The following is a 12,903-nucleotide window of genomic DNA, read 5'->3' as shown; positions in this document are numbered from 1 at the left end:
TAAGAAGTATACGTCAGTTTCTAATAATGTGGGTGGTTATATGATTGATTGCCAGGAGTTCAGTATTCAAGGTTGGACTGTAATATTTTATATATATATATATATAATTCTCTACCAAAAGTATGCAAATGCCAAATAATACAGGTAATATTTCATAGTTTGTATCACTGGAGTACCTCAGTATTTTTAGTTTAAAATACAATAATCAAGAAAAATGTACAAAAATAGTAATTTTACAAAAATAAAGTACAAATTCTAACATTAGGACAATTGTTATGAGAGAAAAAAAATAAAACTAATCAAGAAAGTAAGAAAAATTGACAAAATGTATTATATTTATCTAAAAATTCTTCAATTAGGACATAAAAAATGGAGGGGAGCAATTTTACGGAAACAAAAAAAATCTACCATTGGGGGAAAAAACTACGATTAATCAAGAATGTAACAAAAAAACAAGAAAATGGAACAAAAATTGTAATTTTACAAGAATAAAATAGTCAATATTGTTTTAAAAATCTAATATTAGGACAAAACATTTTTGATAAAATACAATCAATCAAGAAAACAAGAATAAATGAGGGGAAAATGCAGTAATCTTATAATAACAATAAATTAAAGTCAGTCTTAATATAAAGAATTCTATCATTGGGGCAAACATTTTTTACAGCGTGATGCTGTAGGAGAAGAAAAAAAATCACATTTATGCAATAATTATTGCCTAAATTATTGCGTCCCCCCCCCCAATCATTTCACTTGATATACAGTATAGTAGGCTACACTTGAGCAAAGTTTTTTCCTACTTAACCTCACCTGCCTACTCACGCGATTTGACGCCGGAAGAGCACACCTGAACAGGTCTGTTAGGTTTGTTGTCATGCACGTCACCAAAGGGGTGTCACGCCAAACAGTTTCCACTAACATTTAAAAGGAGACATGAGAAAGAAAGGAGCTTTTACTTGGGGTCGCCCTGGTGCACACCTCCAGTGGACTCAGTCATCGAGGAGGAGCCGAGAGTCCTGCGGGGTTTGTGCTTGTGCTCCCCCCCTCCTCAAATATAAAGCCCCCTTCCATGCAGGAGGAGATCCTGGATCACACCTCTCGTGCAAGGAGGAGCACCAAAGCCCGTTCTCGCACATCCTCACTTGCAACTGCGCTTCATTAGAAAACTACTTTTTAGGTGAAACTGTGATTTCTACTTTATTTTATTTCTAGCCTTACATACTGTAGTGGCATTTTGCAACTTGTGCGACAAAAAGGGGGGGCGAGTCCGCAACTTTGGCGGGCAGGGAGCGCGCACATGGCCGCCCTCATCAGCGCGTACTCGTCGTGGCCCGACTCCTTCGAGTGTCCCCCGGCGGACGGCGACGTTGCCGATGGGCACGGCCCGCACAGGGGAGCGGGGGATAAGGCGCCGGAGCCCCGAATCAGGCGGCCCATGAACGCCTTCATGGTTTGGGCCAAAGACGAGAGAAAACGGCTGGCCGTCCAGAACCCGGACTTGCACAACGCCGAGCTCAGCAAGATGCTGGGTGAGTAATATTATACAGTATTATTTTTTTATTGGATTGTTATTTTTATCATTATTAAACAGGCCTCTTTCAAATAGGACATCTTTTTTTTTATTTCATACAACTTGACACTTATTTCTACTCTCTAGAAATAGAATCTTGAATCTCTAGAAATGTTGGAAATAATAAGAAATAAGAAGCAACAACTTAGGCACACTTTTACAAAACCAACTTACTTAGTTGCCAACTTTCATACAAAAATGTTACATTTGTGCACTTGAATGAAAAAACTTTATGCTCTGTTTTTTTCAGCTTTTTCCTTAGAATCCAAATTCCGGAGTTGTGCCTATTTTAAAACGACATGCTTTACTTTTATATGAAAGCTTGTACAAACATGTGAAAAAAAAAAAAAAGTAACTTTTTAGGAGCATTTTTACAAGTGAATTAAAGAATCTTTTTTTTTTAAACAGGCAAATCCTGGAAGGCCCTAACCCCCCCTCAAAAGCGGCCCTACGTGGAGGAAGCCGAGCGTCTGCGGGTGCAGCACATGCAGGACTACCCCAACTACAAGTACCGCCCCCGCCGCAAGAAGCAGCTCAAGCGCATCTGCAAGCGTGTGGACCCCGGCTTCCTCCTGGGCGGCCTGGGGGGCCCCGACCAGAACTCCCTTCCCGAGCAGCGAGCCCTCTGCCGCCCCATGGAGAAGGACGGGGGCAGCCCTGTGGGCGTCCGCAGCGGCTTCTCCAGCCCCAGTCCCGCTCTGCCCAGCGTGCGAAGCTTTCGAGACCCCGCCGCTTCAAACAGTTTTGACACCTACCCATACGGTCTACCCACCCCTCCAGAGATGTCCCCCTTGGACGCTGTGGACCATGAGCATGTGCCCCCTTCTTATTACCCCGGGGGCACTGCCCTCACCTGTACATCTTCAGCCTCTCATTCTGAGGAGCAACACCAGAATCACATGAGCAGCCCGCCGCCATACCACATGGACTACACCCAGACCCAAATCCACTGTGGGGGCGCACACATGCCCCACATGGTCCCCACGGGCGGTGGCAGCAGCACCGGACTGATTCCTCCTTTGTCTTACTACAGTCCCTCCCCGTTCCCGCAGATTCACCTCCACCATCCAGGCCACCTCGGTCAGCTGTCCCCCCCACCAGAGACACAGGCCCACCTGGAGACCCTGGACCAGCTGAGTCAAGCCGAACTCCTGGGCGAGGTAGACCGTAACGAGTTTGACCAGTACCTGAACTCCAACGGGGGCGGTGGCTTCCATTCCGAGCAAGCCACCGTCACAGGCCACATCCAGGTGTCGTCCGCGTCCTCCGTCTCCACCTTGCCGTGTCCCAGTAGCACCACGGAGACCAGTCTCATCTCGGTGCTGGCCGACGCCACCGCCGCCTACTACAACAACTACGGCATCTCATGAGCAACTGACAATGGAGCAGAACCTGAGAGGAACACTCAATCGGGACGCCTCAGGGATCTCTAGTAGGCCACCTGTACATTTCAAAACCACAGTGAAAGACTTGTAAATGTAGAACCACTAAAGATGTGTACAGACGCTAATTTAAGTCTTTTTTTTGTAATTGAATGAGCCTTTTTTTAGTTGGACCATACTCCCTATGAAAGGCTTAATAATAATAATAATAATAAATGCAGTATATATTATATATCTAAAACTATGAAGATGGAATAATAGCTACAGTGTAAAATGTATGCTGATTTAGACTTGTGGATAATTTAAAGTTGCAATTTTCTTTTGAAATTTAATTTCACACATTTTTGCTGTACTGTACAAAGCAAAAAGAGTCCTCAATAAAATCAAATAATAAAAACCATGCAAATATACAGTATGTTGTCGTGCTGTACGCCCACCGCCCGCTATCATCGGGGTGCTTTTTTGCAGAGGATTAGCCCGCCTCCATCCTACAAGCGTGCTTTTGTGCCCGTTCTTCATGTACGCTTCTATCTTTCTGATGCAGACCTTTCATAATCTCAGCGTGCATAAATAAAGAAATACGTGAGAACACAGCAAGGCCTCATTTTATACACATTTTCTTTTTTTTTTTTTCCCCCACAGAAGGAATTCGGGGGGCTTTTCACAAATCCTGGCTGGTCTTCCTGCGTTTTTTTGGGAAGGCTTGAGTCGTGCTTCTTGTAAAGAGGATGTGGCGGAGGAGCAGTGTTTCCTGCCTGATAAGGTGTGTATGGGCTTGTGTGGGGCGGGGGGAAGCTCTCCATGTCAGGATGTTTGGGCCTGGCTGGACCAGCCATTAAAGAACCAGAGGGATGTGGTCATGCTGCTATTCCTAGGAAACTGTAGCGCTGCGTCGACTCGCCCGTCTTTGCGCGGCAGGGCTTTGAGATCCGAAAAGACATAGCACACAAATCATTTCTTTAAAAACACGAGCAGGGATGACAACATTCATCATGTTTGCAGCTCGTTCCTTCAGGGTGATGACATTACCCCGTTTAGAGGCGGGGTCAGAGTGGTGCCCCCAGGCAGGGTGGCGATATTAGGGGTCGTCGGGGTCAGCGGACTCCCTCGGTATATGTTGGTGTGTCCCAGCCATTCACTCAAGGACAAACAAGAATCTTCATTATTACAAACACAACACTGGCTTTATTTATGACATCATGCCATCATGGCAGGTGTGTTTGTGTCAGCCAGGGTGTCCAATTATTATTTTTTTACTTTGTTTTATCTTATATTATGGAATATTAATTTTTAGGGAAAGTTATGTTAGAATATTAAAGTCTAAATATAGAAATAAAGTCATAGTTACAAGAAAGAAAATATACAAAAAACAGCTGGAATTTAAAGAGAAACTAATATGACTAATTTTAATAGCATAGAATTGAAATATTGTATGTTATTTTTTAATATAAAGTTTTTAAAGGTTATATTATGAGAAAAAAAATTTCACACATTTTTTGGTAATCTACCCTGGGAAGTAGTTCCAAAATTATCGGAATAAATTCAACCTAAATGGTTGGCGAGTGTCATGGTTGATGCTCCAGAAAACACAAACACTTAGCTTTTTGGCATATTATTGAACATCCTAATATTTTCATATTTAGAACATTAAAAAAAACTTTGACATTTTTGACACAGTTTCTTTGCGTTATTAGACGCTGTAGAAATGAAATAACACACCTAGAGTGACCTTCACACTTCTATTATTTTTTTGTTTACGTCGCATTACAACTCTCATGCTGCAGGGACTCGAGACGGCCAGTTAGTCTGGAATTTATATTAAAAAAAAACAATAAACTTACCACTTCCACACTGGATGGGAGGAGAACTCTTTTTCACTCTATCATGTCGGACATGCCGTGAATGACTTCATGACTTCATGCAGTGTTAAGGTAATGAGGTGCCACTAATTATGGGGCCTGCTTGCAAACAGAGGTACAATGTGTATGTAAACTGGGGATAGAGTGTACAATGGCACCTCATTAGCATTAAAGCCACAGACACACACGACGACATGCTCCCATTAAAGCTCACTAAAAAGCACTTTAAAGTAAATTTGGACCCCAGGCTTCTAATGCACTATTGTGGGACCTCATGGGAAAAAAAGTATGAAAGGGGACCATTAGGACGTCTAATATGGAGGACTTTTCAGCAATTTAAGTTGGTAGTAAAGTACATTGGCTGAACAAACAAGAGAGCCTCCTCTTGTTTTTTTTTCTCCCTGATTGCCGCCTGGCAGGGTTCCAGGCTCAGGTCAAGCCAGTGGAATGAGGCTGTCAGGTAGTCTGTTATGTTTCCTATTTCCTCCTGTGCCGTCATGTCACTTCCTCGGGCAAACAAACAATCTCGGCGCTCCAACTCAGCAAACACTGTCAAGGTAACGCTGTGGTTCGCGAGGCTCTCTCACAGCTGTGTAAAGTATTATCCATCCGCCGGCTTTCCAAAGTCGCTTTAAAGCCGGCGTCCTCCAGAGGCTCGCAGGAGGCCGACTGTCTGGCGATTGTGTCCCACACCCGTGTCCATCGCGTCACACCTTTGAGGTCGCATTCTGTGCATGCTAATTGGAGGTCAGAAGGAAGAGGGCCATTATTATGGGGGTTCCATTTACGCCTTTAGGTGAACTGTACAATTCATTAGGTACACCAGCACAGTGGAACCCCATGTAATATTCCGCCTTTAAAAAGAGGTATTCATATACCGTTCAATACCGTTACGATCTTGTTAGATTAAATGTGAGTAAAACCAGGGCACAATTCTTGGGACATAAATAAATAAATAAATAAATAAATAAATAAATAAATAAATAAATAAATAAATAAATAAATAAATAAATAAATAAATAAATAAATAAATAAATAAATAAATAAATAAATAAATAAATAAATAAATAAATAAATAAATAAAAAAAACACGATAACTTTGCCAGCCTCGATATATTCTCATGTGCCTTTCCCTCGTCTCCCACTTCCAAACAGGCAGGAAGAGGGTTTGGCGCGTTTCTTTCATAGAACAACGGCATGAATGGAGTGAGCCCTTTTGTCAGTTATACAGTCTCTTTGTCTGGGTGGGTGGAGGCGGGGCCCACGAGCATACACACAGAGTGTGTATGAGTGGACTCTTGAATCTTCTTATCTCGTTCTCACAGACACAATCTTGTGTATCGTCTCGTACCGTGACTCGAGTGTGTCATGACACCCTTACCCATGTTTAGTATAACGTACAATTATTGTTTTTTTTTTGTTTTACTTTTGGTTGTTTTTAAACTACATTTTTTCTATTGTGTTTTCTATATATTTTTTTATTTTGTGCATTTTTCAAAATCTTAGCTAAATATAATATTCATCTTTTATTCATTGATTCATTTTCTACCGCTTTTTTCCTCACGAGGGTCGCAGGGGTGCTGGAGTCTATCCCAGTTGTCTTCGGGCGAGAGGCGGGGTACACCCTGGACTGGTCGCCAGCCAATCACAAAACAACAAAGACAAACAACCATTCACACTCACATTCATACCTATGGACAATTTGGAGTCGCCAATTAACCTAGCATGTTTTTGGAATGTGGGAGGAAACCGGAGTACCCGGAGAAAACCCACGCATGCACGGGGAGAACATGCAAACTCCACACAGAGATGGCTGAGGGTGGAATTGAACCCTGGTCTCCTAGCTGTGAGGTCTGCGCGCTAACCACTAGACTGCCGTGCTGCCTTATTCATCTTTTATGTTATATTACTTTATTATTGTGATACAATTACATATTTTGTGTTTTTTATTCACTATTTTGTGTATTATTTGATTTGCTTGAAAAAATACCTCTTCACTATATAAATATTATGTTAATATTACTCTAATTGCTTTATTATTGATATTTGGTGCTTTATTTAGTTTTTGATTATTATTATCTATCAATCATATGGCAAATGCTGAACTATTATCATTATCATATCATATCATATCATTATTCGCTAATTCTATTGTTTGTTTGTTTTTTTGCCTGTATGAAATAGAAAGTTGCATGTGGTGAAGACCAGCAGTCTTTAGGTCTTTAGGTCTTTAGTGTGTTAGGTGTTTCTGACTGAAATCCCCCCCACTGTGGACAAGTTGTGGATAAAGGGTGCATTTACACGACTAAGTAAATGTTGCTGGAGTGCATCTCCAACTGGAGTGTGTTACAGCAGCATAATAACCTGTTTACAATTTGTACTTGGATCCAAATGGGGCCAAAGGAGGAAAAGATGGAGGAACACACACACACATACACACACACACACACACACACACCAAGGGATTATGGGTGCTGCTATTCTTCCTCTCATTGTGGCTCAACAACGGGCAGCGTGCAGCGGTGGCAGGCAGGCGTGTTCGCAAAAGAATGGACCAGACTCGTCGAGGGACGGCTGCCATGTGGCAGAGGATGTGTAGGTGGTGGGGTGGGGGGTGGGCGGGTGTGGGGACACAGATGGGGACCCCTTTGGAAAACTTGATGGAGCGGGAACGGATGAGCAGCCAAGGGCCTCCCAGCCGTACCTGTGCTGCGAATGCTGCAGCGATCCTCCACCTGTTCTGAGCAGATACAGGCGAGCAGGGGGAGGCCAGGCGATGGCTGCCAACCCGGGGAAGGAGAAGGATAGATTTTCATTTACAGCCTGACAAGAGAGGACTGACAAACGTACTTCTGTCCGAAAGTATACATGGTCTACTTTTAGTCAAGCAGTCGTGCTACATACATGTTCAGTGTTTGGCTTATTTTTACACTTGTGTGACACTTTGGCCTGTTCTCTCCCCCAGCACAGACACGCTAATGCCTGTGACGAGTGATGCTATTATAAGTTGTGTCGCCCCTTTTAGCAGCGACGCGGAGCTTAGACAAAGCAAAGCAGCATCTTGTCATCACATTGCACAGAAAATTCAATAAAAACTCAAAATCAACAAAAAAATAATACATATGTTTTTGGGTATGGATCATCACCCTTCTTTGCTGATTGGCTGTCACATGACTTCACTGCCTTGTATTGAGGCATGTGGTCTAATTTTTCTAACTTGTAAATTCCCAAATATACATTTTACTGTATTAAAAACTCATACAAGCATACATACATACATGCATACATACATGCATGCATACATACGTACATACATACAAGAATACATACTTACATGCATACATACATGCATGCATATATACGTGCATACATACATACACACACATACATATATACATGCATACATACATGCATGCATACATACGTACATACATACAAGAATACATACTTACATGCATACATACATGCATGCATATATACGTGCATACATACATACACACACATACATATATACATACATACAATACATGTATACACACATACATACACACACACATACATACATACATACATCCATCCATACATCCATCCATACATACATACATACATACATACATACATACATACATACATACATACATACATACATACATACATACATACATACATACATACATACATACATACATACATACATACATACATACATACATACATACATACATACATACATACATACATACATACATACATACATACGTACATACATACATATATACATACATACGTACATACATACATACATACACACACACACATATATATACATACATGCACACACACACACACACACACACACACACACATACATACATACATACATACATACATACATACATACATACATACATACATACATACATACATACATACATACATACATACATACATACATACGTACGTACATACATACATATATACATACATACGTACATACATACATACATACATACACACACACACATATATATACATACATGCACACACACACACACACACACACCATACATACATACACACATACATACATACATACATACATACATACATACATACATACATACATACATACATACATACATACATACATACATACATACATACATACATACATACATACAATACATGTATACACACACACACATACATACATACATACATACATACATACATACATACATACATACATACATACATACATACATACATACATACATAAATACATACATATATACATACATAGGTGCATACATATATAGTAGGTGGATGTTTACTTGGTGGGATCATGTTGTTCCCTACAGGAACCACAACAAGAGGCGTCTCTTTTTGTGTGTGAAGTACGTCAGCGATGACACACAACATGTCCGCTGCCTTGATGTTCTCATCTCTTTCTACTTGAAAAGCTTCTGGTTACAGGCCTGCTCCAGGCTGACCTTGGCACTGGGTCAAGCGGCATCATTTCCATGCCATTATGGGGCTAATATTTGCCGTGTTGTTAGCTTGAAGGAATCCCTTCCTGTTGGAACGTTTGAGGCCCATTTCCTTAAAGACTAGCACATCTAAAAAAGAGAAAGAAACGCATGGAAGTGACTCATGGGCTCGTCCCCAGAGTTGAGACGTTGCGGCTAAAGTGGCGTGTTGACGGGCTGAAAACAGGATATGAGGCGTGTAGCCGTGTGTTTATTGCAGATGGCCGAGCACTTAAGGGCAGATATGGCTGACCGCTCTGATAAGAAACAACTGCAAATACAGTCACTTATATACATCACACATGTATATACTATATGTTTTGTATGATGAGACCATCAAAGCATTCAAAAACATTCTGAATAGTGGTAACTTTTCTCCATTAAGCTATTTACTATTTAGTGCTGTTCGTGTAAGGGCTAAAAAATCTCCCAGCCCTACGGTTTTGTTCATCTCTTGACCATGTTGAAGTATCATCCAAAAATGCTTCTTAAATATAGACTGTGCTTAGAATATCCTAAAATTCACCCATTCACAGAATCAACAAAAAACTATTACCAATTCAATCACATTTATTAAAAGGAAGACCCTTTCGTTAAACAATCAGCGTATCACCGTTGCTGTTACGAGCAATCCCATTGGTCTACTAAAACCAGTTGGCCAATCATCTGCGGCGATGTAGCGACGACGAATGGAAACACTTCCGCCTTCTCATAAATAGGTAAAACTACGTGTGTTATGAGTTCGTGAGTTCCACACGCTGATTGTTGCTACTATAATTCCTTAACAGTTGTATGAACAAGTGCTATCGTAATTATTATTATTGGTCAATATTATAATATCAAACGCAGAACCTTCGTCGTACACTGCGCAGTCATATTGAAAAAATATGAGCGCTCATCACACGTGTCAGGATGGCCGAGCGGTCTAAGGCGCTACGTTCAGGTCGTAGTCTACTCTGTAGGCGTGGGTTCGAATCCCACTTCTGACATCAACATTTTTCCCACACATTTGTATTCCAATATTAGAAAAGAGAATGCACTGCAAAAACTATATCACCAATCACTAAAATAGTTGTACAGTATTTACTTTTCAAGTACAAAAAACTCTTATACTGGCATGAAAGTGAGAAAGTAAAAGAACGATCTGCTTGGCTAACCTCCATTCACCAGATTTGGACTGATTTCATCAGATGATGCAGTGCCAATCTCATTACTGTGGGATTAAGCGCTGCAGGTTCTGAAATATGGAATACAAAACTCCTCTTGTCATATTTCAGGCAAGCATTTGGATGTCATAATTACCCAGTAATTATAAAGTCAATAACTAATAAGTAAATAAATATAAGAAATAAGTAACTATTGTTTTGTAATACTATGTTTATCCCTCAAAAAATGTATTGTGAATTTTGTAAAGTATTTTGACTTTATTTCCATAACATTATAACTAGGGATGCCCGATAATTATCGGATATCAATATAAAAATGCAATCAGTTGATATTGGTATGGGATTTTTTTCCGATCATGAAAACGATATATAAAAATCCTGTATACAACACATATGCGTTCATTCCATGTGATAAATTTATTCATTCATTTTCTACCACTTATCCTCACGAGGGTTGTGGGGGTGCTGGAGTCTATCCCAGCTGTCTTCGGGCGAGAGGCGGGGTACACCCTGGACTGGTCGCCAGCCAATCACAGGGCACACATATATGTAGACAAACAACCATTCACACTCACATTCATACCTATGGACAATTTGGATAACATGCAAACTCCAAACTTCACACAGAGATGGCCTAGCTGTGAGATCTGCACGTGCTAACCACTCGTCCATCGTGCAGCCTCCACTTCATAAATGTAATATAATAATGTAGTCTTGAGACAAGTTCATTCATTCATTCATTCATTTTCTACCGCTTTTTCCTCACGAGGGTCGCAGGGGTGCTGGAGCCTATCCCAGCTGTCTTCGGGCGAGAGGCGGGGTACACCCTGGACTGGTCGCAGGGCACATATAGACAAACAACCATTCACACTCACATTCATACCTATGGACAATTTGGACAACATGCAAACTTCACACAGAGATGGCCGAGGGTTGGATTGAACTCTGGTCTCCTAGCTGTGAGATCTGCGCCCGAACCACTCGACCACCATGCAGCCTCCACGTCATAAATGTAATATAATAATGTAATCTTGAGACAAGTTAAAATGGCACTTTTTTGTTATTTCCATAGTTGAAATGATGTTGTTTTGAAGAGTCAGTTCCACTCATCAAGGTGCAAAGCTGGGAGCAACTTTGTCACTCAGCAGGTTGGACGCTAACGACTTGTGATCGTTGAACAGCAGCCAGGGTTGAAGAGAGCTAAGCCGCAAAGACGTGTGTCCACGTTCCGTATGCGTGTTGTTACCTCCGCCAGGCGTGACACAGCCACGCCACAGAGATGGAGTTGTCATCGCTGTTGGCGGGATTTCGCAAGGACTACAGTTTTAATTCAGATCTGAATAAAAAATCGTCATGTTACTGCTCCTCCACGCTAGAATGTAAACGACAGATTCAATGAACCAGGAAGTGCCAAACCCTAACCAAAACCCTCACCAAGGAAGAGTCTAAGATAACGTTGGTGCGTATTCAGTGCCAAAATTGAAGCCTTAACATGGAGGATGACACAGCAAAAACTCAGCAGCCGTGTCATGATGACTCAGGGGGTTGCAGGGCCGGTGAAAATAGACCTAACATATTTTTAACACTTAATCCTTTAGCTGCACGCTAAAAGTGTCTCCAACTGGCTTTGTGCGGTCTTGGCGTCCAAGTCATGTGTCCAGAAGATTTCTGTCCAATCTGCCAGTGATTAGCCGGGCTTTTCAGTCTATCCTTGGCGTCCTCATGCATGTGATTAGCTGCAGGGCCCGCTACTGGACCACCCTGGACTGGAGGAGCGCAAACTCGCCTCTCCGCTGGCTAAAGGTTTGGAGGCTCCTTTGTGGAGTTTTATTCCTGGGATTGTTTTTGGATTATGGAGGTGGATGGATCTAGTAAGTATATGCACTTGCTTCCATGCTATGATGTCATCATTGCTATTTGACTTCCTGGATTTTATTTCCAGAACGTTCATCATCCAAAGCTACGTATGAGGTTGCAATATACGTTAATAGTAGAAACAATCAAGTCAGTATTCTGTCATGGTAGACATGCTAAGCGTTAAAGCAACAGTGTCCAAACTGTGGCATGAGTGTGGGGCATATTCTAAAACGATAATTTAAGAAAAAATAATATACAAAAAAATAATCAACAGAAAAAATGGGAAAATCAGCAGTTGCAATATTATGAGAACAATAATGTCATTTTTGGTCGGAATATTGTGAGAAACAAACCAAACTAAATAAAGTCGGACTTTTTGGAAAATGAAGTTAATCAAGAATAACACAAATGAAGTTAAAATATTGTAATAAATTTTGAATATATAGAAAATATAAAAATAAAGTCTAAATTCACAATAAGAAAGTTGGGGGCAAAACAACCGTATGTTAAAATATTAATGGAAAAACCTGTATACTGACG

At 41.1% G+C, this 12,903-nt stretch overlaps 1 protein-coding gene and 1 non-coding gene across 2 annotated transcripts; both read left to right on the top strand.

Annotated features, from left to right (window-relative positions):
• The first annotated feature begins 94 nt into the window (after positions 1-94).
• Positions 95-4,112, top strand: sox7 (SRY-box transcription factor 7). Its single transcript, XM_058056737.2, has 2 exons — positions 95-1,529; positions 1,979-4,112. Exons 1-2 carry the CDS (start codon positions 1,298-1,300, stop codon positions 2,938-2,940), a joined length of 1,194 nt encoding a protein of 397 aa, XP_057912720.2. The 5' UTR covers positions 95-1,297; the 3' UTR covers positions 2,941-4,112.
• A 6,134-nt stretch (positions 4,113-10,246) lies between these two features.
• trnal-cag (transfer RNA leucine (anticodon CAG)) lies at positions 10,247-10,329 on the top strand. The gene has a single exon. It is a non-coding gene; the product is annotated as a tRNA-Leu (tRNA).
• Positions 10,330-12,903: the final 2,574 nt, after the last annotated feature.

This window comes from Doryrhamphus excisus, linkage group LG19 (assembly GCF_037039965.1).
Source record: "Doryrhamphus excisus strain RoL-2023G ecotype Guam linkage group LG19, RoL_Dexc_Guam_v1.1, whole genome shotgun sequence".
Taxonomy (NCBI): Eukaryota; Metazoa; Chordata; class Actinopteri; order Syngnathiformes; family Syngnathidae; genus Doryrhamphus; species Doryrhamphus excisus.
The sequence above is the reverse complement of the archived record's forward strand: the minus strand, read 5'-3'. Positions and strand labels throughout refer to the sequence as shown.